At 37.6% G+C, this 27,259-nt stretch overlaps 2 protein-coding genes across 6 annotated transcripts in view; one reads left to right on the top strand and one right to left on the bottom strand.

Annotated features, from left to right (window-relative positions):
- CLINT1 (clathrin interactor 1) overlaps positions 1-13,990 on the top strand; it is a 57,527-nt gene extending 43,537 nt beyond the window's left edge. Inside the window, exons 9-12 of one of the 4 annotated variants that reach the window (XM_079770763.1) lie at positions 2,602-2,676; positions 7,828-8,117; positions 10,373-10,523; positions 11,614-13,989. In XM_079770763.1, the coding sequence (XP_079626889.1) occupies positions 2,602-2,676; positions 7,828-8,117; positions 10,373-10,523; positions 11,614-11,960 (863 nt within the window). In that variant the 3' untranslated portion in view covers positions 11,961-13,989. Of the gene's footprint in view, positions 1-2,601; positions 2,677-7,827; positions 8,118-10,318; positions 10,524-11,613 lie in introns of all 4 variants that reach the window. The other 3 variants (XM_079770762.1, XM_079770765.1, XM_079770764.1) reach the window with 3 other exon arrangements.
- LSM11 (LSM11, U7 small nuclear RNA associated) overlaps positions 1-27,259 on the bottom strand; it is a 57,078-nt gene that overhangs the window by 6,274 nt on the left and 23,545 nt on the right. The window contains exon 5 of one of the 2 annotated variants that reach the window (XR_013813519.1): positions 22,981-23,104. Coding sequence is in view for 1 of the 2 variants with exons in the window: in XM_079770767.1 (XP_079626893.1) it covers positions 23,101-23,104 (4 nt within the window). In the remaining variant the exon portion in view is untranslated. Of the gene's footprint in view, positions 1-22,580; positions 23,105-27,259 lie in introns of those variants that run through there. The other variant, XM_079770767.1, reaches the window with a different exon arrangement.

Raw genomic sequence — 27,259 nt, 5'->3', positions numbered from 1 at the left:
CGTGTTGGGACAACTTTGTAATCAGTTTAGCTACCCAGCCAGGCCATTCTTTACTCCCAGTGTTCTTAATTAGTCATGTTGAAATCAAATTCCTTTATAGTATGGATGGAGAGGAGTAATATTTGCTAGAGTTATGCTATAAACATAGTATAGTTTCAGTTTAGGTGTTAGAAGGTAGAACAGTAGAATAACCAAGGTAGGTAATTATCTAAAATATTACATTCAGGATATGACAAAAATAAATATCTTACCCAATTTGAAGTTGTAATCTACAGTACTCAGTGCTTTTATCTGCAACATGAATTTTCTATGTAGCCCAGACTGAATAGGATTTGAAGATTCCTCACTTGTTTGGCATAATAAATGACATATTGATGCTTACTCACTGCTTAGATGAAGCAAATTAAAATAATCCCCAATTTTCAAATCCCTTAACGTAATAGTAAATGATTAACTATCATTTTGTTACCTAACAGTAAGTATTCTTTGATCAATATTTTGAACATGAAGGAACATTACAGAAGACAACTTATGAATATTAAGCAGCAACTGTTTGCAACATTCATTTCCCTGCTATTTTTTTTATTAATATATGTGCCTGTTTAAATAGTTTAAAAATATAGGTCATTGATCTTTTGTGCCCCTTGTCACATTTTATAATGACATACGTACCTATAAAGAGAAAAACAAGTCACTGTGATACTATCCTTTGGACAAAGCAAAAGTAGATGTATGAGCTGTAGTGTGGATAGGAGTAGAGAACCTTGGCCTTGGTGGGATGGGAGTTAGTTCATGCTGAGTGAGGATATATGTGAATATATGCATCTGTAATGTGGTGAAAGAATGAAGAATTAGTTATGCCTGCTGATAGTTGACTTCAATAAATGTGCATTAAAAAGAAATAATAAACACACATGTATCCGAAATTGATTTGTTCCTTTTATTACTGCTGGCCATTTATTAAGAAGGGGAGATGGTTCTAGTTTAATTAACCCAGTTGAGTGTAGCAGATGGGGCAGAATGTCTTGCAGCGATAAGACAATTCAGAAATGGCACCAGATGTTGGAAGCTGTCCCTGGTGGTGTTTGAGTGCAGCCCAGATGTTCCAGTCCCACCTGGCTAGTTTCTAAGCACTGCAGGCTAAGCAGCTGTGATGTAACCTGTATAATGTTCACATAACACTAAAAGCACCATAATTGAACTACTCTAAACTTCTAAGTTTGTGACTCTTAAGAGGTGAAATCTTTAAGGACAAACAAAAATAAGGACAACTATTTAATGTTTTAGATCCTTTGGCTATTGCTATTTAAGTGATAATTGGAGAGAAATGGGATATTAACATTTAATTTAATGTTACTGTTCAAATTGTAGATAAAAGTAAATATTCTTACCCAAGTAGTGTTTACAAGTATGTAGTGTCTGATTGTATGAGAATGTGATGTTATGCACAGAGATTGATTTGGATCTCACCCCTTTAAAAAAAACAGTTTAGAAGTAGCAAAAAGCGGTTACTTTTTCTTGTAATAAAAATGCAAATATTTGCTTGCTCATGGACTAAACAAAGTTTTTTCCCTAACTTTTATTTTTTAAAATTTCAAACCTACATAAAATTTGCCATATTTTCTTTCTCTCCTTAGTTCTTTTGTTGTTGTTTTATTGTGTACCATGCAAGGGAAAATTGCAAACATCATGACATTTTGCCCCTAAAATATTTCAGCACATCTTGTTACAACAAGGGAATTCTCCTTTTTAAATCACAATATAATTATCATACTTGGGAAATTTAACATTAAAACAGTATTAGTGTCTAATAATATACAGACCATATTCACTTCCTGGTGTCTCAATTATGTCATTTCAGGATAGCACTTTTTTAAAAATGCAGAGTCCAATCAAGGATCATGTATTTCATTTACTTGTATTTCTTTAGGCTCCTTTAATTTAGCACAGTCCCAGTCCTTTTTGTCTTTTATGATGTTGACATTTTCTGAAGTCTTAAGAGTTGTTTTACAGAATGTCCTCAATTTGTATTTATCTTATTCATTCCTCATCATTAGATTCAGATGTAATATTTTTAGCAGGAATTTTCTACGTGCGTGATGATCGCCTTTTCAGTTCCTTACAATAATGAGCCCATGAATACTATTTTGTCTGATTATTAAGTTTGATCACATCAGTTGTTATCCATCCAACTTCTCCACTGTAAAAGTAGCTTAACCCCGTGGTATTTACTAAATAATCTGTGGGGTGGTATTTCGAGATTTCCCAGCAACATTTTACCCAGGTTTTAGCATTCATTGAAGATTCTTATAAATACCACAGTTGGCTGGATAAACTGCATGCCCACATTATGTTCATGAAATATAAGCGAGTAGGGTCAATTATCCTACTAGACACAACTGAGGAATGTAAGAGTCTGTGGTAGCGTAAAGAGAACATGGTAACATGAAAACCTAGATCAACAAACTAGTTTTTATGGTGGGCCTGGGCCCTCTAATAGTGGGTATGTTTTAAGTGTGGTGCTAAAATGGCTTCCTGAAATTACTCTCAATTGTTCTGTGGTTCTAACAGTTTAACTTTTTCCTCATACTAAATTTCTAGGAGGATCAGCTGATTTATTTGGCGGATTTGCTGACTTTGGCTCAGCTGCTGCGTCAGGCAATTTCCCTTCCCAAGGTATGATCCGATTTGATTGGCCAGAAATCTAGGGTCTGTGAAAAGGTTATCAAAACAAAACAACTTCCTCCCTCCCACATCAGCTTCTTTTTGGCATTTCTTTCCCTGTTATATTTCTAATTTCTAGTGAATTTATTCAAAGATATATTATTGGGCCAATGTCTTAATTGTGCCAAAGGAATTAGTTTGCTTACAAACCATTCAGGTACACCTAAATAAAATTGTTCTTATTCATAAATAACTCCTTTTTAGATTTTTTATTTTGGGGTGGCGGGTAGGAAGTGTTAATAAGAATAAATCTCATTTTAGCAGCAAGGGTATTGTGGTTTATGTTTAGCTTATGATGTTCATGAATGAAATTCAGGGACCTTAGGTTTGGGCAGACTATCTTATTAAAATTCATTTCTTTATAATCTGGATATCTTAAGAGCAAAGAGCATTTCTATGAAAGATAATTAAACTTCATTTTGACAAATCCTTAAATAGTGAGCAATTGGATGTCAGGAAAAATTTCCTTATTCCATGTTAGGTCAAAAGTAAAAAAATGCCCTAGACTTACTGTGGTGATCATTTCATAATACATACAAATATTGAATCATTATGTTGTATACTTAAAACAAATATAATGATATATAAGCATGAGTTGCAATTTTAGAAAGTTGGAGGCTCATAGGCTTTCCCAAAGTTAAATGGTTACCACAGTATATGGCAGAGGTAGAAAGATAAAAATATTAATTAAAAAAGGGAAAAAAGACCTTAATCCTTGATGTTTAAGCCTATATTCTTCTTGGGCATTGGCTTTTTTGCCTTTCTTTCTTTTTTTTTTTTTTTTTTTTTTTGCCTTTTTAAAAAATGAAATATAATTGACATAAAAATTTTAGCTATAAAAATCTTAACCCTTAGGTGAGGCAGGGAGGAAAGATGTAATTTAACTGAATTAGTCTTATTACTCATTTCTAGTAGAGTTATCTTTTTTTATAACAAGTGGGTTAAAATTTGTATTTAGTAATATCTGGTTTAGGTTTGTAAGGATTTAGGAAGAAAGAGCCATAAGTTTTAATGTGGTTTGGGGTTATTTTGACAGCCTACCTGTATAAATTTCAAGTATTTCCCAGAAAGCAGAATTATGGAGTAATTAAACTGCTTCTTTTAGAAGTGTGGGTATGCCTTCTAAGGGTTCATATCTTGCTTTAGGCAAATCAAAGTGGAAGATAAACATTGCCCTAATTTTATAGACTGCCTGTGTAATTCTCAAGTTCTTATGTATATAAAGTTGCCTACTATGCAAATAATTCAAATATATTACTGTTACTAAGTGATACATCTCTTCATCTGTATGAATGTGATTAATATAACTTGATCACCATTACGCAAGGGGCTGAAATGGTTGCAACAATGATTAATCATTTCTGAACAATATATGCCCTGCTAGAAATATCTTCCTCCCATGATTAATCATCTCAGATAAAGTTTTCAGATGGGGCAACATATTTTGCCCCAGTTTCCATTCTATTTCTGTTTTATATATCAAGCAAATAGAAAATCAGCATAAAGTATACTTTATCCAAGTCTTAAGTTAGTTTTAATTGTTTAATATATAAAATTAGTAGTAAAACCTTAGTTCAGTCTCTTTTGTAAAGAAGATCACAGACATGTTTTAGTAAAATCCTGATATAATGAATATTAGCCCAGTTCTTGTATTGAATTTTTGGTAGAGCTTAGGGTTTCTAAGTGAATTACTTTCTCTTTTGAGGTGCTTACATTTTAATATGGTAATCCTATATAATAAAAGTGTAATATGCAAATAGACCAAACAGTAGAACAACCAATCAAAGCGTAATATGCTAATGATATGCTAAGGCTGCTCAACCGATAGCTATGATGTGCACTGGCCACCAGGGGGCATGTGCAGAACATGGGGGGATGGGGGGGGGATGGTGGAGCAGGTGAGGGAGGGCGCCAGACCAAGGGGGGGCGCCGGTGGCTGTCATCAGGGCAAACCTCTGGTGGTTACTGAAAGTTCTTTCTCCCGTGTGCCACAGTTCCACCTGGCGCTCGCACCTGCTGCCAGGGCCGGCCCCGATCGTCCCTCAGGGCTTCTCCACCTCCCCCTGCTCCTGAGGGGCGATTGGGGCAGCAGCCCCCACTCGCACCTGCTGCCGGTGCCGGCTCTAATTGCTCCATGCCATCAGCGGGTGCAAGCGTGGCTGGCACCATCAGCGCGTGGGAATGGCGCCAGCGGGAGCAGGGCTGCTGGCAGACAGGGGACCAGGGGCCAGTGGGAGGGGCCGGGCAGGGGCACAGAGGATAGGCTAGGGACCCTACTCATGCATGAATTTCGTGCACTGGGCCTCTAGTACAGAATATAATATTAGACTGAATGTTGTTCTCTTGATATTTAGCATAATAAGACACAGTATTGCAGTGATTGGATTACCTTTTCACCTAAACAATGTATTTCCAAGTTGTAAGTGAACATGGAGTACAAAGAGATGATGTTAATTAACTTAGAAATACAAACTATTTGCTTTCAGATGACAGTTTATATGTTGCTCTTTTTTTAAATTTGTTGTTCCATTTATTGATGCATTCATTGGTTGATTCTGGGTTTTGTTCTGTTTTTAGCTCTTTCTTCACTTTGCTTTTTCAACTTCCATGAATTCATATTTGTCCCTTTCTTAAAGAAAGGTTTATTTACTTAGACTTTTGTGTAACCTGGTTGAAAACTTTTTAAAGTATCGCTTGTCTTTATATTCATTGTGTTCAAAATAGTTAATATTATGTATGAAGAATTTATAAAGCTTGACTTACACTCTTATATAGCATACCTGAAGGAAAGAGTGTGATGTCTTGGCTCTCCCCTGTCTTTTCACAATCAATCAAAGTAAATATAACAAACCTTTTATTTAATCTTCACAACTTATGATTGTGTTTGTTTGTTTAAGCGAGGCATAGAGAGGTTTAAGTAGCTTGCTCAGGGTTTCACAGCTAGTAAGATACAAAATCCATATTTTTAAACACCAGTCTTTTAACTTACCAATTTTTATATTACTGAATGCATTAAATCTTAAACTTGTAGTTATACTTTGAAGTGTAGTGACCATTATCTTTCTTTTTTAAAATATTAGCATGAGTTCCCCTCTGAAGGCTATAACCCACATTTTATTTAAATAAATAGATTGAACAGTTCTATTTGAAGCAAGCAGTGTACTGAGGTCACACACACACACACACACACACACACACACAAACACACACACACACTAGAGGCCCGGTGCATGAAATTCATGCACAGGGGTGGGGAAGGGTCCCCTCAGCCCAGCCTGCACCCTCTCCAATCCAGGACCCCTTGGAGGACATCCCTCTCACAATCCTGGACCGCTGGCTCCTAATAACTCACCTGCCTGCCTGCCTGGTCACCCCCAACTGCCCTCCTCTGCCAACTTGGTCGCCCCCAACTGCCTTCCCCTCCCCGCCGGCGTAGTCGCCGCTCACTGTCCCCCTCCCCTGCCGGCCTAATTGCCCCCAACTGCCTCCCCTGCCGGACTGGTTGCCCCAACTGCCCCCCAACCCCCATCGGCCGGGTTGCCTCTTACTGCCCCCCCTGCCAGCCTGGTTGCCCCCAATTGCCCCTCTCTGCCGGCCTGGTCACCCCACGCAGCCTGCTTGTTCAGTCATTTGGTCGTCCCTCACTAACCCCCCTGCCGGCCTGGTTGTAGGCAGCCATCTTGTGAGGGTGTGAGGGTCAATTTGCATATTACCTCTTTATTATATAGGATATTATGGCTACCTACATACCTTGTATTATCAATGGAGCATAGCTAAATGGGTGAGAACTTATTACAGAAATTTACTAACCCTACTCTTAATTTTATTGTGTTTTTTTTTCTCCATGCTTTTCTGCTTTTGTTTCGTAAATTTAGTCTCATGAATTTGGGTTTTATTTACATGAGATGGTATAAATTGTAATTTGATTTTTCTTTGAATTTTTCTAAATAATGAATGAATGAATGAAATGAGTATCTCTTTGCATAAAGATTCTGGATCTCCCAGCAAAAAGTTTAACCAGTTTACAGGTTTTTCTTGCTTTTTGGGATCTCAGGCTAGTTCATATTTGTTTAGCTGAAACCATATTTGATATTGCAAACTAAGGTTGAAGGGAAGTTCAATCTACTAGAGGCCCGGTGCACAGATACATGCTCCGGTGGGGTCCCTTGGCCTGGTCTGCGCCCTCTCGCAATCCAGGACCCCTCGGGGGATGTCGGACTGCCGTTTTCAGCCCAATCCCCGCAGGCCAGGCCAAGGGACCCGAGGGACCCCACCAGTGAACGAATCTGTACACCGGGCTAGTTTTGGCCCCATCCCCACAGACCAGGCCAAGGAACCCCATCGGTGCACAAATCCATGCACCGGGCCTCTACTATGCATTTAAGATCTTTGGTTAATCTCTTCCCACCCTTCCCTCTGAGATTCATCAGTCTGTTCCATGTTTCCATATCTGTGCATTGAACGTCTGCCCCCTGGTGGTCAGTGCACATCATAGCTAACAGTCGAACAGTCGTTTAGGCTTTTACAGTAGGTCCTCAGGTTATGTCAGAGATCTGTTCCTAAGGTGCGACGTAACGCGATTTTCGCCATAAGTTCGGAACCCACCTACATAAGCACCTACGTCATTCACATGGAGCACATGCACAGCAGTAATGAAGTGAAACAGTAAAAAAAATTTAAAAGAAAGATAATTCCTGACTTTTACTTGTGGTAAATAAATAATAAAAAACATAAAGCACATATGTACATACGTCGAAATGACGGAACTTTTTTTTTTTTATAAATAAATGGGAGATTGCGACGTAACCACGAAACGATGTACATCGAGTCTGACGTAACCCGAGGACTGCCTGTATATATATAGATGTGTCACCTGCTAAGAGATGGATTTTACTTCATAGGAGTTTTCTTTTTTTCTTTGTTACCTTGTTAACACTCGTGGAATATTCATGAGAAAAAAATAATGTCCAGATGGAAGTGGTACCTGCAGATGTTAATTTGGATGGACACAGATCATCTCTAATTTGTTTCAGTTTGTAGATTGTTATATTTGTACTGTGTGCTTCAGAAAGTTTCTTACCTTTATCGTTCTCTCTTTCTCAGTAACTACAAGTGGGAATGGAGAGTTTGGTGATTGGAGTGCCTTCAACCAAGCCCCGTCAGGCCCTGTTGCTTCCAGTGGTGAGCTCTTTGGCAGTGCCTCACAGCCAGCTGTAGAACTTGTCAGTGGCTCACAACCAGCTTTAGGTCCATCTCCAGCTGCCTCAAATTCTTCAGACCTATTTGATCTTATGGGCTCATCCCAGGGAACCATGACATCTTCTCAGAGTATGAATTTCTCTATGATGAGCACTAATACTGTAGGGCTGGGTTTGCCCATGTCAAGATCACAGGTGAGTTGTCTGCCTCCCTTGGAAATTGTGATTCATAATCTTTGAGATGCTCTAACTAATTTAATAGTAGATTAGCATAAAACAAAAATGAGCAAGTAATGTATAGATAGCTTTTGCACATTGCATTTATCTTACACACACTTTTCCCTGGTATAATCATTTGAGTTCTGAGGGCAAGCCTTCTTAATCATCTGTAGTCCATGCAAAGCCAAGCATGGTGCCTTGCACAATGATGGCACTTGCTGAAAATTTATTGAATTAATTTTAAAAATTGTATTTATTGTTTTGAAAAATAGTTTTTAAGGAGAAGGAATAGATAACTAGCATACCTCGTAGATATTGCAGGCTTGGTTCCACATCACCACAATAAAGCGAATATCACAATAAAGCAAGTCACATGAATTTTTGGTTTTCCAGTGCACTTAAAATGTATGTTTGTGCTATATTGTAGTCTATTAAGTGTGTAATACCTTAATATATAAATATATATATATTTATAATACCTTAATATATAAATATATATATATATTTATATATTAAGGTATTAATTTATATATATATATATATATATATATATATATATATATATATATATATAATTTATACCTTAATTTAAAAACACTTTTTTGCTAAAAAATGTTAACCATTGCCTGAGCCTTCATTCAACAAGTCATAATCTTTTTGTTGACAGAAGATATCTGCAGAGTGCAATAAAAAGAGGTATACTTGCATTGGCTTCACCCATGGCCAACATTCACTCAGTAAAATCTCTGGTCGTGTTCTTCAAGTGTCACTTATTGGTTGCAAACAATCATTGCTGATAAAGATAATCATTCCCTAAAAGGATGTTGTTTCATGTTCTGGGCCTGCTCTACATTATATAATGTTTATATAGGCTCTTCTTTCAACTCTCATTTTCATTAAGGAAAATTAAAATTGGGAGCTTTTTAATTCACTAACCTAATACTAACTTAGAATTTGGACAAGTGTAGGTTGGAATATATATGTTTTAAGTTGTACCAAGAACTTATATTTTTGATTGAACCTATTCAGAATATTTGTGTATGATGATAATCTTTTTTTGTTGTTGTTGTTAATGCTCACCCAAGGATATTTTTTCTGTTGGTTTTTAAAGAGAGTGGAAGGGATGGGGAGAGGTAGAGAGAGAAACATCAAAGTGAGAGGGACACATAGATAGGTTGCCTTCTGCACGCACCTCCTGGGGATTGAACCTGCAACCCAGGTATTTGCCCTTGACCAGGAATCTAACCTGTGACCTGTAGGTCCGAGGGCCAACGCTCTTAACCACTGAGTAACACTGGCCAGGGCCAATTACTCATTTTAATGTGTGGATTCTCCTCTTTTGGGTGTTAGGATGAAGGAAGAGAAGAAAGAAGCAGAAGGTGACTACTCTTTATAACAGAAATTAGATCTAACATTAAGAAAATGGACATGAAAGCCACACTAATACCATTAAATTGAACTATGCACCACTGAACAAGCCCAAGCCACTTTATTTTCGAGTTTCTTTTTTATGATATAAGCATAAAGCCAATCTTCTTATTTGCAACTTTAGTTGCAGCTGTGTTGTGATTCTTTCCATTGGTACATTTTAAATTATGCTTCCTATTGCTATTCCTTTCCCTTTTTCTGTTCTTTTCACAGTTATCCTTAGTAACTACCAGACACCTTTGCTTCTCTCTCCTGAACTTCTTTCTCCTGAATTGGTCCACAAATATCAAGCTCCACTAGTGTTGCTCACTTTAGTCAATGGACATGGATATGGAGCAGGGAAATAGCAGTCAGGATATATGAAATATAATTTGGGGTTTGATTGTTTTGCTTTTTATAACATGAGAAATCATATCTTGAATTCCATTTTGTAAGAATAAATATTCTTGTTCTAGTATATTTCCTTAAAGCTATACTAACCTGGGATGATGGCTTTTAGACTTTGGGTAATGGGAAGATAATTATTAGTGTAAATATGTTGTTTGTTTCTGCCCCAAATATGATTTGGACTTCTAACTTTTGGGGATTCAGGGTATTGAAGACTTAGTATAGAACATTTGTGGTTCTTTTTAGTTTCAAGAGTTAATTACTAAGTTTTGTATATATTTGGAGTTACTGTGATCAAATTGCCATCTGTTAATCTTTATAGAGTGGATGCTTAATTTTTAGAGCATTTTTCTATTTTCCAGCCTTTGCAAAATGTTAGCACAGTGCTGCAGAAGCCTAATCCTCTCTATAATCAGAATACAGATATGGTCCAGAAGTCAGTCAGCAAAACCCTGCCCTCTACTTGGTCTGACCCCAGTGTAAACATCAGCCTAGACAACTTGCTACCTGGTATGCAGCCTTCCAAACCCCAGCAGCCATCGCTCAATACAATGATTCAACAACAGAGTAAGTTGCCCCAAGACTTCCCATTTCTTTGTGTACATGTAATCTTTTGCCCTGATGCCAGGATTACTTCAAGCCATGCATAAAAGTACATAACACAAACTATGTGTGCACTTGTGATTATTTTCAAATAATACTTGTTATCCCTCCTGACACATTGAATTACTTTGTATTCTACTCTTGACATGATAAAACTTATTGTATTGTGGTGAGTGTTGGGGGCCTTATCACTAAAATAAAAATAGTTGTGGTAGAAAATTTTTTCAGTATAGGCAAATATGACAAGGATACAAAAATCATCTGCACTCCATAATCCATGGATAATCACCAGTAATTCATACTTTTTTCCATCTTTTCTGACTATGCAGAGGTGGGCAAAAGTAGGCTTACAGTATGTATGGAAAAAACATGAAGGTTGTGATTATAATGATACAAGAATAAACTGTGTTTTGCATACTCATAACTGTAAACCTACTTTTGACCACCCCTGTATTTTTAATACTTGAGGTCATTCTGTCTATATTTGCAGTTCTCATTCAACATAATTAACATTTTTTCTATATTGAATATTAAGAAAAAAATTTTTTAGATCTTTATAGTTATCCATCATATCAGTGTACAGTTCCTCTATTGTTGGTTATTTCTATTGTTTCCAGCTTTTTGCTATTAAAAGAACTCCATAATTTTGTTTGGATAATTATTTGTGTTTGTGATTTTTTTTTTCCCTTAATATTCTAAAAATAGAGTGAGTCACAGGATTTAAACTTTCTTAAGGCTTTGATACACAGTAGCTCCTGACAACTTGTTTGGTTGGATTCCATAATAGATTTTGTGGAAATGCTTTTAAAATGCCTTCTGTTTTCCCCCAGGCCACACTTACTGTTTCCACATCTTTGGGATACCAAAGCTAACAGCCACTGAATATTTCTCTAGAGTAAACAATGCAAGTTAATTGACTTCTCTTGTAAAATCACTAAAAGAATTTTATTGGGGCTTACAGATAATAATGGTCAGGAAGATTGCATTATTTTTCTGCTCTATGAATCTGAGAATTCAGTGTGGTAAAGTTCTTTTGTCTCTTTTCTTCTGGTAGATATGCAGCAACCTATGAATGTGATGACCCAAAGTTTTGGAGCTGTGAACCTCAGTTCTCCATCAAACATGCTTCCTGTCCGGCCCCAAACTAGCCCTTTGATGGGGGGACCCATGCCTATGAGCATGCCCAATGTGATGACTGGCACCATGGGAATGGCCCCTCTTGGAAATACTCCGATGATTAGCCCAAGCATGATGGGCATGAACATGAACATAGGGATGTCAACTGCTGGGATGGGCCTGACGGGCACAGTGGGAATGGGCATGCCCAACTTAGCTATGACTTCTGGAACTGTGCAACCCAAGCAAGATGCCTTTGCAAATTTCGCCAACTTTAGCAAATAAGAGATTGTAAAGGAGCAGATTGAATGAAGGATTTTTAGTGGTGCAGATAGGTGATGTTGGGATGGAAAATGCTAATCAATTCCCCTCTTATCAGTTAATTAAAGTAAACCTATGTAAAGAACCAAAAAGGATGTTTTATAATAGTGAAATATCTAGTATTTCAAATTGCCAGGCAAGGGCAGTTCAGATGAGGCAGTCAAACCATTTCCCCAGTGAGAATTGACCAATGGGGTAGTGAGACCATTGAAAAAAAGCCTTTATAAATTGAAGAGCCCATTTTAACATCGTAATTTGCGGGAGGACTGCAATAGGGCTGAATAAATATGTTTGAATCTCTAATTTTATACTTTTCTTTTCCTGAGGAACTTGATTTTTCTGTCCCTGAATCACCTTATCATAATTGGATCTGTTCCTTTTACTACCACTCTTGAGCCCATATATTAAATCATTAAAGTTGGATGATCAGTTTTTTATAAAAAAATATATTTTTATCCAAAAAAGGCATACATATGTGATTATGGCTAAATCAAAGGTAACTGGAATGTATATACTTTTGCTAATGTTCCAGCAACACTGCTAGTATACTATCCAAATTTTTATTGTAACAAAACCTCTTTAAGTAATTGGTGATAGCTATGGGAATTTTCCCATATCTTCTGCTATAATTATCCTGTGCAGAACTAGGAAAAATATTTTTTTCAGGACTGCTCTATTGTTTCCTTTAAAAGAAAAGAAAGAAAAAAACACACACCTCCAGTATTTTGTTTGTTTTAGCAGTCATTATTTACAATTTGCAGTGGTTAACTTGGCAAGGCTTCCTTCCGTGTTTGTCCCTGTAGCCACCATTTAACAGTTAGCAACAGTCAAAAGAGAAAAAATATTTATTTTTATTTTTTTGGTCTCTTTTTAAAAAATTGGAAAGATAAAAATCCACTAAGACCTTAAGTTAAATATAAATGTTAGAACTCAGCAATGTTGACTTTTAGGTTTTATACAGTATTTGTTTTGTTTTGGTTTCAAGTGTGTATAATAAGGCATTAGCAATATGGTTCCAATAGAGAGAGGTTAAATATATATAATTAAAGGAGACCTGTAGCAGTCAAAGATTTTATTGATTTAATGGCAAATAAAGGAAATGAATTAAAATGTTTTTGTTTTCCTGCTGTAATTCTGCATTAAGCTCACATGAGAAATCATGATTCCAGAGTTTGGAATGCAAAATTGTTTCACCCTCAAACTTGGGAATATTTTTAAAAATAAATACTATAATATAGGTATCAAATTATTACCTCCCACTTTGTGTTGAAATTTTTTTTATTGATAAAACTTTTTTCCATTGTATTCATAATGTTCTGTTATACATAACATTAAAATGTTCATTAAAATCAATGTTGAACTGCTTTTTCTTTCATTCTGTTAGACATTTGAGACTGGGGGAAATAATTATAATTTGGGCAAAGTAATTTTTATAAATAATTTAAAATTATTTAATGACTTCTCTATTTTTCTTATCAGACTGTACTGTTAGGAATTTAAAATGAAGCAGCAAAGATACCCTGACCCGCTCCATTCTTGCTAATGTTCCATCTACAACATTTCTAATTAAGCAGAAATTCATGTACTTCTGCTAAGTGGTAATGAAAAGTGATTCATTTGCTGAATAAGAGATGAGAGAGAGTGTAATTAGGTGACTGTGGTTTTTAATCTTTCAACAATTTAGTGTGTTTAAATTAGTTTCAAAGAATAGGAGCTTTCAAGTGTTGTTACTTCAGAGCATTCAAGCCCGGCTCTGGTGGCAGTATGGAGAGTATCTTCACTGATATTTAAAACTCATGATCTTAAATGAATTTTCTATAAAATTGAGAGTTATAGCATCACCTTTATATGGTTCTTGGAGGAAATAAATACTTTGTTTCTAAACTTTTGTGTTTAAAATTCTTTTCCTAATAAAATTAAGATTTATTTCTGAAGCATTTTCTGTACTATGCCTTCTTCCTATGTTTTGTCTGTGGACGGAAGTAAGCTCCCATCTCAAGTTATTGCACCTCAACATATAGTTTGATATTTTACCAGTATGTTTTGTTTTAGAGTCCATGAAAGAGAAAACATAAGACTTGCCTCTCTGAAGGTCCATCTAATTTAATGATTCATCTCTGAAGGGGTTACTAAGTGATACTTCAAAGAAAAGTTCTAATATTCCCAAATCATTTGGGTTTGGCAAGAAAATATTTTTCTTTAATAATCTCCTATTGATCTCCCTTTTGCCCATCCTATACCCCTTTTCCTTTTCAGCAGCTTCTCTGTTGTATCTATTTTTCATTCTGCCTAATATTTTGAAGGGTGGAGGATGAAATAGTTCTAGCAATTTACATATAAGGAATTCCCAATGCCACTCCAGATTCATTTTTCTCTGATGTAATCTTCAGGTATTTTAAAAGTTTCCTTTATTGTTTACCATAAACTGCCTGAAGGATACCCATAATACTATTGGTTTGGGGGTAGTCACTAATAAGTTGAGACCTATAATTATATTTGGAGGGAAGGGTTAATAGTTTTTCCTCAAATATATATGAAACTGTCCTTATGATAAATAGGTTCTGAAGTAACTGGCTTTGTGTTTCAGCTCTCCTGGGAGACTGCACTGCACTGTGGAAAGAGTTGGGACTTGGAAGCAGACAGTCTAATCCCCTTTCAACCACTCACTGTCTGGGTGACACCTGATCAACTTAACTGACTTCTTTGGGAACTAATGCATTTTTTTTTTCTATGAATCTGGGTGTTGTATAATTAATTTAAATGATGAGTGAAATCTACCAGCACTGACATACGTATGCTTTAAATGTTTCTCTGCCTATTTTTATTTATTTACTAGTATTTATTTATTTATTTTTCTAAATATATTTTTATTGATTTCAGAGAGGAAGGGAGAAGGAGAGATTGAAACAATGATGAGAGAGAACCATTGATTGGCTACCTCCTGCACAACCCCTCCTGGGAATTGGGCCCGCACCCCAGGCATGTGCTCTTGGCCAGCATCAAACCCCAGACCCTTTAGTCCCCAGGCCAACGATCTATCCACTGAGCCAAACTGGCCAAGGCTGCCTCCCATTTTTTAATCTAAACGCACTTCCATATCAAAAACTTTCTATGCGCCAGTCACTGAACTAAAAACGTCATGTGCATGTCATTTAATCTACACAGCAAACCCCAAATTCATATTCCTGTTTTATTGCTAAAAGCAGTGTTTAATGAAGAAAGCCTGAGAGACTGTTCTGCTAAATTGATTTCTAATTGAGGATTTTCCTACATGCCTGAATTTGATTCCACTTTTTTTTTTAACAGAAAAGGAAATTGTAAATGAGCTGTCTTGTGAATGTATTGACTCACTTTTACTTATCGCATTGGTGCAGATGTGAGGGAGAGAACTATGAAAGTGAGCTCCTAATGTGAAATTTGCCACCCAAATAACCCTCAGAATGGTCTCAATTTTTAGAAGCAGTAGTGAGCTAATATTTCTAGTGACTTTATTAACTAAGATATTGCTATTCTTATACCCAGATAAGCAATCAGATATAAAGACTGGGGGGTGGGGGGGGAATCTATCCAAGAAAGGATTTCTGGCTTACTTTTAACTCATTATGATCTTAATTCTGTGTCTTCCTTCTTTAATACTGGCAGCATCAGTCGCATCTTTACTCTGTGCTGCTTATGAGGGGTTTGGGGGAATTATCCTGAAACCAATTCAGATGTTTAGCTTTCCAGGGATTCTGAAGGGATTTGAAAGTCCTGATGGGCAAATGGATTTCATTTGTGACTCTTTAAAATAATTGTCATTACTTTTAATGAGTCCTGGACTATGAAACCCTACCTTTTTCCCATTTGATTTTTCTTAAACATACATCTTGCAGCTGTGTTCTTTAAAGGCTCCAAGCACACTCTTCATTTTATAATGAGACTAGGGGCCCATTTCTAAGACTTGTGCACGGGGGGTGGGTCCCTCAGCACCCTTTCCAATCTGGGAGCCCTCTCCAATCCGGGAGTTTCTGTCTGTCTTTGCAATCATATGAGCAAATAGTCTGAGACCCCAACCCAGTTTGGTTTGTTGCTCACAGAATAGAGGCTTTTTTTTTTTTCTTTGCTTCATTGGTGGAGATTTCCTGCAAGTTTTAGGATATCTTCCCTTTCATTTTTCCTAGACACTCTGATTTTACTTACGTCTCTCACCTTTTGCTTTCCCTCCATCCCCTACCCGCAACAGTAACTTGCTCCAGGCTCACTTTGCTCTAGTGTCTAGGAGATCCATCTGCCACCAGAACTACGATTCCCAGCATTCCTGGTGCTCCCTGAACTCTTGGTTTTGCCCTTCCTGCTCTGTCTCCATCCCATGGCTTCCAGCTCTGTCAAGTCCTCCAAGTGACCAGCTCTCCCTCTCTGCTTTCTGTCTGACGGCTTGGGGAGCCTCTGCTCTCTGCCTGGCGCCTGTGTATGTAAATTAACCCACCATCTTTGTTTGGGGTAATTTGCATACTCACTCCTGATTGGCTGGTGAGCATAGTGGAGGTACGGTCGATTTACATGTTTCTCTTTTATTATATAGGATAAGGGGGCTCAGAACCATCTTTACATCCTTAAAAAGTATCCAGGACCCCAAAGAGCTTTTGTTTATATGGGTCATATCTATCGATATGGGTTATATCAATTGATATTCAAAATAACGGAGAAACTTTAAAAATATTAATTGATTTTACAGTAACAATCCCTTTCCTAGCAAATTACAATAAAAGATTACATTTTCTAGAATAAAAATTTGTGAGAAGAGTAGCATTATTTTTACATTTTTGAAAGTCTCTTTATTACCTGGCTTAAAATACAGCTGGCCCTAGCCAGTTTGCTCAGTGAATAGAGTATCGGCCTACAGACCAAAGGGTCTCAGGTTCAATTCTGGTCAAGGGCATGTACCTCTGTTGCATGCTCCTCCCTGGCCCAGGCCCTGGTCAGGGCACGTGCAAGAGGCAACCAATTGATGTGTTTCTCTCACATGGGTGTTTCTGTCTTTTCCTCCCTCTTCCATTCTCTCTGAAAATCAATGGAAAAATATCCTCAGGTGGGGATTAAAAATAAAGTACACCTGAATTCTCTTATCGGTCTCTGCACTCAATCTACTGTGCTATGTTGTTTTGTGGAAGTACTAGTATATGGGAAAAGTCCAGCCTTGGGGATACATGGTTTGAACCTGGCAGGTTCCCTGAATGGGTTTCAGGTTCCCCAGTGGTCCTCAGGCCTCACTTGGGAAATTGTGGCTATCGAGAATTAACAGATAAGATTATTTCCTAGTAACTATGTATCCATTTGCTTGATTTATTCTGTTTATAAGGTGATCTAGTTGATGTACAAAGAACTTAGTTTTCCCTTTCACTTCAGTCACAAGCTAAGGCCTGTCACATGAAATTGCTCTCTGAATACTGAATATTAAAAATTGGTAACACCATAGCTTTTGCTCAGTTTCTGAGATTATTCTGATACATAGTGCATATTTAAAACTAGTAAATAAGTAAATGTCTTACCCACCTTGGATTTTTTAGAAAAGCTTAGACTGAGAGCCTGGGTGTTGAGTGCTTGGTAAGCTTCCTTTTCTGTCCTCTGAGGGAGTAAAATGGGTCAAACCCGAAGGCCTCTCAGGCAACCTTGTATACTGTGTTCTCTGGCAAACACTTCACGGAGGATATGGCTACAGAAAGAGTCTATCCACATTCATAATGCTCCTCATAAGCCCTAGATAAATTTGATCCCCAAGACTGGAGGAATCCAGCAAGGTTCCTATCCTTTCATGAAGTGGCAGGAGCCCGCTCTGCTGGGCACCTTCCATACCTCTGCTCTCTTCATTCTCATAGCCTATGGAACCATGACCTTCCTCTGGGAGATATAGAACAGAAATGACACAGCCAAAGTGGCTTTGAAAAGGTTGTTGTACAGGGTCCCCAAACCAGAGACTTTGTTGATTTCCAGTAACTGACCACCGATGTTAGCCTTAAGTAAGAATGTTTGACAGAGTTTTTACTTGAAAAAGGAAGGAAATCCTAGGCAGAATTCCCTCTCATCCTAGAAGAGCTTCGTTTTAAAAACTAGTGCTTATCATAGGCACAGAATCAACTTTTGTTAATGAATGATACATTGAAGATCTGATCTTTTGTGTCTAGTAATTTATATACCAATTTTATTAAACTGTATTTTCTAAAACGCAGCTAAAATACTAGGTTGTGGAATGGGTTCTGGTATTTCTAGATTTTTTTCCATGTTATTTTTCACTTGTCAATTATCAAAAATTAAATCAAGCCTGGCTGGTTTGGCTCATTGGATAGAGTGTCGGCCTGCAGACTGAAGGGTCCCAGGTTCGATTTCGGCCAACGGCACTTGCCCAGGTTGCAAGCTCGATCCCAGTGGGGGGCATGCAGGAGACAGCTGATCAGTGATTCTCTCTCATCATTGATGTTTCTATATCTCTCCCCCTCTCTAAAGTTAATAAAAAATATATTTCAAAAAAATTAAATCAAGGACAACAATACTAAAACAGTCATGATAAAAATGTAGAAAATCTAAACCCTCCCAGCTCGGGAATGAGACTGCCATATGGCAATGGGCCACTAAACCAGAGGACCACCACCCCAAATTTCTTCCATGTGTTTACTCATACTTCCTATGTGCCTACAGCCTGCACTACCTCGAGTTATGGACCACGGTGACTGCAGGAGAAACCCATAAGATCACCACATGGAAATGTGCGCATGTGTAAGTGTTCTGAAGGAGATAATCAAGGTGCTGTTACACAAGAACAGGAGGGGCCTAATCTAGACAGAGTAACTCAAGAAGGCCTCTTTGAGAAGAGAGCTTTTATGCAGAGATCTGAAGAATGATGAAGAGGAGCTAGCCATGTGAACCCAAATGGTGAAAGAACCTTATGAAGCTTAGTGGGTGTGGCTGGAGCTCGATGTAAAAGGGTAGAACTGAGGAGATAGGCAAGATAACAACTGGTGTCTAGGGTACTGAGATAAGTAATGACTTCACTCTCCTCAAAGTTCCCCGGAGGGGACGATGACCACCAGAGGGAGTGCATTCCGAAGGCCCCATTTGCTGTTATTGCCACGGTTGTCACAGCACTCCCTTTGAAAAAGTTGACGTAGACTTTAAAAAACTTGGATGGAAAATGGTACATTAATAGTTATTTAACTGTCACAATTAATACTGAAATGCATTAATAGTTCATTTTTATATAAAAGATATAAATTTTTCTATCTAAGGGGCATTTATAAATATAAATTGAGTATTTCAAAGAGTGATAACATGCATTTACAGAGTGAATTCGCACTCATTTCCTCCCAGATCGTCACAATAGCCTTAAACTAAGGAGATAGAGCAGTTACTATCCCCTTGTTATAGATGAGGAAACAGACTCCAAAAGATCAAAGTAGTTATGAAGGCAAGAAATCCAAATCCAGTTTCATTCCACCATCCATCTTTATTCCTGTTAACATTTCAGACCTTTTAATTTCAGATTGTACATGCCATTCAGATAAACTGTCAGCTTTTTCTTACTTATCCCTGATCTCTAACCACATCCCAGATGCCATGTATCACTCCACACACAGTAGACAGCTAGTAAATGGTTGTTAAATATGCTTTAAGTAAGCACTGAATGTTTATGAACTCCATTTGCATCTCCTAAAGGTCATCAACAGGAGATGAGCCACAGAGCACATGAAAATGGACCTCTTCTGAAGAGTAAATCTTTTCTTTGTTTTGTAGAAATGGCGATATAATTTAGAATAAGACATTAACCAAATCTCGAAAGCAAAAAATTTCAGCAGATTTGGAATGGTATAACACAAAGGCTCCTCCAGGGATGAGACATGTTAAGGGTTGCGTAAAGGTGGATGGCCTTGGATTGCTTGCTTAACCCATTTCAAAAAATGCACTGCAATGCTTTTTAAAGATTGTGTGCTTTTGGCAACTTTTTATTTAATCCTGTAATTCTTGCATTTGAGAAATAGATCTGAGATACCTAGCCACCAAACAAAAGTAGAAATAAAATTTCTAGATTTAAGTTATTCTCAAGGGAATATTTGAATTAACATCTTTAGAATGGGATTTCAAAGGGCATTTAGAAATACCTGGCAATTAGAAAACCATAGTTTGGTTGCCATAGTTAAACCATCTTATTTTTGATAGAGAAAAAGTACTAACTTTAGCAAAAAATGTAAGATGAAGTTGAGGCATAAGTTACACAAAGAACCATTTTTCAAGTCATCTTTTAAAGGAAAGTGATAAGATTAGATAAAAGAAATAAAGTATTTTTACTTTTAATTGACTTACTAGATTTATCAGTGTTATACTTCGGACCTAATTCCTATAATAAGCCAAGGAAAGGATATTGTAGCTGAAAATTTTTCAGTTGTTAAGAACTTTTCACATACTTTTAATTCCTCCAACATTATGTGTCTCTCTATATAAATATATAATAAAGGTTGGCTCTTAAGTACTGTCTCTTTACCAAAATTTTTAGATGTCCCAAGAGTTCTGAGATTTAAATGATAAAAAGGGTGCCATAAGGTACCGCTTTAGTAATTAACTGGTTCTTTAATAAGGCCTCAATTACTCTGTTTCATGATAAGGAAAAAAAAATGTTCCAAGACAGAGTTACATTCGACATCTGGGAACCTCCTAACAGCTGGCTACCTAATGAATATGCATCTGCTTAAGAGGCTGTAGACCATTAATAAACCAATAGATGTAAAGCAGAAACAATCTTTGTCAGCTTCAAATGAGATTGGATGCAATGTGCTGTGAAGTGTCACTGTCACATTGAATCGAGTTTGGGAGGTTAACAATCAACTGTTATCTACTTGTGTCTTTGTAGCTCTACACTTCTGCTAACACTCTTTCCAAACGGGTGGTCACGTTTTTGATGTACAACTTCTTTCTCATTGCCTGATTTGAGGCTTACAATGTCTGTGTTCCAAAATGTCTTCCATTTTGTTCCATTAAACCATATGTTTGCCAAGACTCTTTAAAACAAAGGAGACATTTCTAGATGGGAAAGGCAGAAAATATCAGGATCAAATTGGTACAAGATGGACTTCCAGTGAATGGGAAAATATTTAGAAACTTCTGTGTGTCTGCAGGTAACTTGGGAACTGCTGGGTCTTTCTGAGGAAACCCTCACTCCCCATGCAGGCAGTGATTCAGGTGTTGATAATTGGTTCAAATGAGACTCTCCAATAAGTTGGACATGGCTCTTGATAAGACTCCATTTCCCCCGCCTTGGCCTTTTCAAGGACCAAGTCTAATACAACTTTAGACTTTATTCTTTAGTTACATTCCCATGCACACCATGGGAATAAGTTTTGGGTTTTTTTAATGGGAACTAAGTCCCACCCACTCCCCACAACAGGAAAAAGATTTTTTAAAAAACAAATGTGGTATTCTATCACAACTGAGAATTATGGTTGTTTTGGAAAGAACGCTTAGCATCAAATACACATGTAAAACTCTGTAACCTCACTTGTCACCTTGAATTCTTACACAGAGATTATTACCTTATTTGTGGGAATGTAAGATCCATTCCCCCCCAAAACTGTATAAAAATTACCACCACAACTATCACTTCACCTAACAACATGGAATGAAAACCAAAACCAAAAACTTCTAATGATGGGTTGGTTCAGTGACAAAGTAAGTGGTTTTGTAGGGAAGGAGAAGTTGCATTGTTCATGTAAATATGACAATATTGAATACCACAATCCAGTAGGAAATCATATACTTGAATATGCAATAATATACTCTAACCTTGATTGTGTGGGGAAACATTTGAAGGGATTCAAATGCCATACTCAGGCAGGCACTATCAGGCAGATGCAATCATATTTGTATCATTTTAAGTACAAGTATGATAAAAAAATTAATTTTCTTTTTTTAAGAAAAATTTCTTAAATTGTTATGCATCTTGTATATACACCTGCATATCTTAGATGCTAGCAAAAACAAATGGCTTAAACTCAAGTGATGTAAATAATAATACTCTCACCCATCATAACAACTTTCTTTTGTTAGTCAATTCTTTTTTTTCCTTTCACCTCACCACTTTTCAAAACTCTGGGGAAGATGATAGGTTCAGTCAGTTTGAATTGGAAGTACATTCTGAGATGAGGGTGTTTTTCTCTGGCAAGGTTATATGTTATATTTTTATTGTTATATGGCAAGTACAGGTGGGTCCCAGGCCCCACACTGGGGATTTTTCCATGGGCTTAAGAGATACATCCTCAGAATTCAGCCATCAGTGCTGAGTTCATAAAATTCTTCAATAATGTTGCCATTATTTAAATTCCTGTTAGTTGTAGCTTTGTAACTCCATATTTCATATTTGAAAAAGATTTTTAACTCATTGTTGAATGGTAAAAAGGCACTTCAAAACTTTTGAAAAGATGGCTGCACCAGTTTACATTCCCACCAACAGTGCACAAGGGTTCCCTTTTCTCCATCCATACCATCCTCAGTAACACTTAACTCTTGTCTTTTTGATGACAGTAATTCTAACAGGTGTAGGTGATATCTCACTGTGGTGTTTCTTTTAATTATTTTTTAAATTTCTTCCTATTTACATTAAGTAATGTTGGCATTCCATTTACGGTAGTGATCTAAAGAACATTTTTAATTATATGAATTTAAGTGAAATGAGAAAAGTACTCCTAAAATAACAATGCCATGGTCCTCTGACAGGGTAGAAATTATGATGGTAAAGGCAGCACTTGGGGAAGCCTGGTGTTTCAGATGACTGCACATCTCTGTGAAAGCTTGGGCCAGTGATCCCAAGAGAAGCTCCAGGGAAGGTCAAAGGCCAGAATGTTCTGTTTAATGCATTTTTCACTCAGATTCTTATACAAGAAATTCCCAAAATGCACTTAAGGTGCCCCTAGCAGTAAATCTGTTCCCCATCAACACAGAGGTTTCTGCAAGAAACCAAGTTTACCTCAGGTTACCTCAATTGTTCTGAGCAGGGATTTCAATGGTTTGCATCACACAGGCCCTGGAAGAATGCCAGAGGATCCTCCACGGCATGAGAAGGATGGTATATCTATTTGTATTTATTTTATCTAAAATATAGAAAAATAAAAATTTACTGATTAATATTCAGAATGACAGTGGAATAGATATTTCATAAATATAAATATTTGTGGTGGGACACTGAACACCCATTTTATGGATGTTCAGTGAAAAAGGTTTGGTTACTACCAGGTGTGAGAAAAGAGTGACCAAGTCCTAGGACATGCACTACCCTACCCGTGTGTCTGCAGACCATTTGCTCTGGGCATACTGGTTCTCTCTCACCCTGCCAATCCCTGAGAGAGGGCAGAAGACCCTGAAGAATCCACTCCTGATAAAAGATGTGTGTCCCAGAGGTCACCCTTACATGTGAATGTTCATAGGTTGTTTACAGTCCTTTGCAGACCTCAAAACCCAACCATCTTGCTCCAGTTCCAAATTTTAAAAAGGAAAGAAGACCCAGGCCACAAATAGACTGTATTCCCAAATTTAGTATGATTAATTTTCCTAGAAAAATGGTTTACAATAATTCATTTTCTTAGAAAAGATCTACTTAATACTCAGTGTGGCAGAAACAGACATGTGCGATGACAATTTACAGATTACAATGCTGTTACAATGCTAGTGACTAAATGGAACAAAAATTGAATAAGAATAATTTATTTTGTTAGAGAAATTTATTTAGATAGCGAAAACCACAAGAATGAGTAAGAGAAGCTTTTGTGAAGACTTTGAAAAAACCTTCTAGTCCTCTTTGAGGACCTGAGAGATGCACAGAACTAGCTTTTTCTTGTCCAAGTTCACTGCGAAACTCACAGCTCTTCTCTTCCTTAATACTCCGAGTTCTACTAGCACACTCCTTTCACTTACATTCCTGACTGGGATCCATTCTGGATGGTTGAAGAGGGAAAGGACAAATATTCACTTGGCTCTGATGGAACTTCACCCACCAAAATAGTTAACCATTAATGTAGATGTCTGCTTATATTTAACCTTTTCTTGTCTCATTTGGGAAAAAAAATGTTCTTAACACAACTCTCAGAGATAATCCGGCTTGGGCTGGGAGTTGGGTATATAGTGGGACCCATGAGTTGGAGTTGGGAGGGGCACACTTCACTGGACCACTGTTTGTTTCACAATTGACAGAGATAATGGGGGCCCTTTCTGAAGTTTTCCATTAGGCAAGAGGGTATTTATTTTCCACGTATTTGAGTAGCACCCACATCAGATTTCTTGTTGGCGCTAGGTTGATCTTTCCAAAGAACTTAGCATCCCTGGGACAATGTGGAAATTTATAAATATTTTAAAGTTTCACAACACATCATGAAGGTGCTAAAACAGACTGGAAATACATAAAACATCACTGTGACCACTTGAGAACACGGCAGTGGCAGGAAGCAGGAGGGATCAGAAGCAATGCTCTCCGCAGTTCTGAACCCACCACCACGCACACGGACAACCAAATGCACGCAAGTCTGTATCGGAGCCTGACTGCAAAAAGTGGCCACCCTTGCAAAAGAATAATAAAGATGGCAACATAATGATGCCACCTCCTATTTCCCTGTTTCTCCTTTATCTGCTACTCTCACCCTGTCCCGCCTCCGTCTCTCTCTCTAGTTGCCTTCTCCATTCACCTCCACTAACTTCAAGAGGACATAAAGCAGAAAACAACTGGTGGCACTGGGGGAAGAACAAACTCTATGTTGTTCAAAATCCTCCTGTCCATTTGCAAATGTTGTTACTTTCCTCGGAGAGGCCTTCTCTGAGGACAACAAATCAGAAAGAACTGCCGATACCGGTTTGGCTCAGTGGATAGAGCATCGGCCTGCGGACTCAAGGGTCCCAGGTTCGGTTCCGGTCAGGGGCATGTGCCTTGGTTGCGGGCACATCCCCAGTGGGGGTGTGCAGGAGGCAGCTGATGGATGTTTCTCTCTTATCGATGTTTCTGGCTCTCTGTCCCTCTCTCTTCCTCTCTGTAGAAAATCAATAAAATATTTTTTAAAAAAATCAGAAAGAACTGCCCCAGTCACCATCCATCAGTCTTCCCTTCTCCTGTTTGAATTTTTTCATGGCACTTTGCATTGCCTAAAGCTGTTGCTTTTATTTTGTTTCCATGCAATGTATGATTTTTGTTGTCTTCCCCAATAGAATGTAAACACCAAGAGAGCAAGAAACTTGTCTGTCTAGTTCACCCCCAGTGTCCAGTGCTTAGAATAGTGCCTGGTTTCAGAGGTGCTCAGTAAATAAATGTCAACTAAACAAATACCCTGAACTACCCAAGAAGATAACTCAGGCAGTCGACACAGTGTCTAGTGGTAGTAAACACTCAATAAATGGGGCTATTATGTTTTTATTATATTATTTTTAGCCAGAAAAAATTACTTGGCCTCTAGGATTCGATGGTGTTCTTTCCCAGCCCAGCAAAGTGATTTGGTTCCTCTCACCTCTCCCTGATCCTAAAAATAAAATTCTATTCCAAGCCTAAGAACTCCATCCTACCCATCCTCAACCCTAGTCCCAATATCTCTGTGTATTAGCAATGTGGGCTTAATGCTATGAACCACAGTCTCCTTTGAGGATTTGGGGTGAAAAGTCCCCACAGGCTTAGCCTTAGCTTTCTTTGTTCACTTTGTTTGCTTTGAAGACCTGAACGCAGTGCTGGGAAATCAATAAGCAAGGCTTGCTGCTGACCCTGTATGTGTCTCCTGATTCTCCTCTGGGAGGCTCGGCTCACTCCAACGCACTGATAAGTCGTGAAGTGCCCAACTCGGTCTGCAAATTAAGGCTCTTGTAAGTCATCAAGGAGCTCCTAGTTTAGTGTGCGGTGGATTTTCCATCGTGAGTGTCATTAGATGAACTGAAAGTACATATTACAGGTTTGCATAATGAACAAGCCTCAAGTTAGGTTTGCCATGATAGGGTTATCAGTCATCACACAAATAAATTATTTAGGAAAGCACTTTTTATAGTGGGTTTTCATTTAAGTTTTGCCCCTTGATATATGTGTATAAAAATGACGAATCCATCGGACACTGCTATTGTACTTTTGCATCTATCACTATCAGGCCTTTTTTTGTAATTGGTTTATTAATTATAGCATCTTAATGATCTGTTTAAAATAAATAAACCATTTGCACCATTTCAAAGGTATTTTGTGAGGCTCAGCTGATATTAAAATAGCACCAGCCTTATGTGCTTTTTCAGCAAGTGACCTAATTAGTTAATAAAGTAATTGAATATTAAAAAGGATGTTGCAAGTGATTAAAATTTAAGAGCCTTCAGAATGTTATTAAAGCTATAAATCATACATCACTGTTTTAATTTGCATAGCTACAGAATTACTAATGGTCCCATGTGCACACAGGGCTTGGCAATTAGTTCTTTAACAAAATGTTGGTGATGTTGAAGTACCAAATTCTTTCAACCTTTTTTGTTAGCTACATAGAAACCTGCTTTTGCCAGATTAAATATCTAACTGTTGAAATTCTGCTTGTTTCCTTTGACAGATGTAAACATTCAGTCTCTCAACCAATATTTATGAATACCTACTGTGTTTGGTGTTGATTATAATGATGAACAAAACAGACACGATTCTAATAGAGTTTACATTCTGGAGTTAGTTGGGTAGAGATACTAGTCATGTACTTCTCTAAATTCATGTGTAATTACAAAGTGTGATAAGGAGCTAAGAAGCAAAAGTATAGAATGCTCCAAGAGGATTCTGCTTGCAGAATCTGACTTCATCTGTCAGATTAGGGACCAAACACTTAATTCCAGGTGAAGGGACTCAGTAAACTGAATTCTTGTTCAAGGGACAAATGCTTGATGAATCTGTCAGTGGTGTGTACAAAGGACTAGCTGAAATTGTTGGTTGTTTACCTAACAGCCACCACTCTTGTCTGGCTAGTAAAATCCCAATTCTGTTTGGGTATAGGACTAGTTCTATGCTCAGGGGATGTAGGGCCAGGCCCAAGGATAAATGCTGAAACATCTAAGCCAATTATTATGATTCCATTGCTCTTTGCCTATTACTGGTTAAAGGTAGATGTGTTCTAAGGGACTCTAAGAGGCTTCCTGGAAGAATTTTCTACTCTAGTAACAGAAAATACAGAGAAAAAATACCCCTTTTTGCCATGCTTTTAGATGTCATCGTGAGTGGAGGTGATACTTAGAGCTATAGCAGCCATATTGAGACCATAGGGGGA

The sequence above is a fragment of the Cnephaeus nilssonii genome, assembly GCF_951640355.1.
Source record: "Cnephaeus nilssonii genome assembly, chromosome: 5".
Classification (NCBI taxonomy): domain Eukaryota; kingdom Metazoa; phylum Chordata; class Mammalia; order Chiroptera; family Vespertilionidae; genus Cnephaeus; species Cnephaeus nilssonii.
The sequence above is the reverse complement of the archived record's forward strand: the minus strand, read 5'-3'. Positions and strand labels throughout refer to the sequence as shown.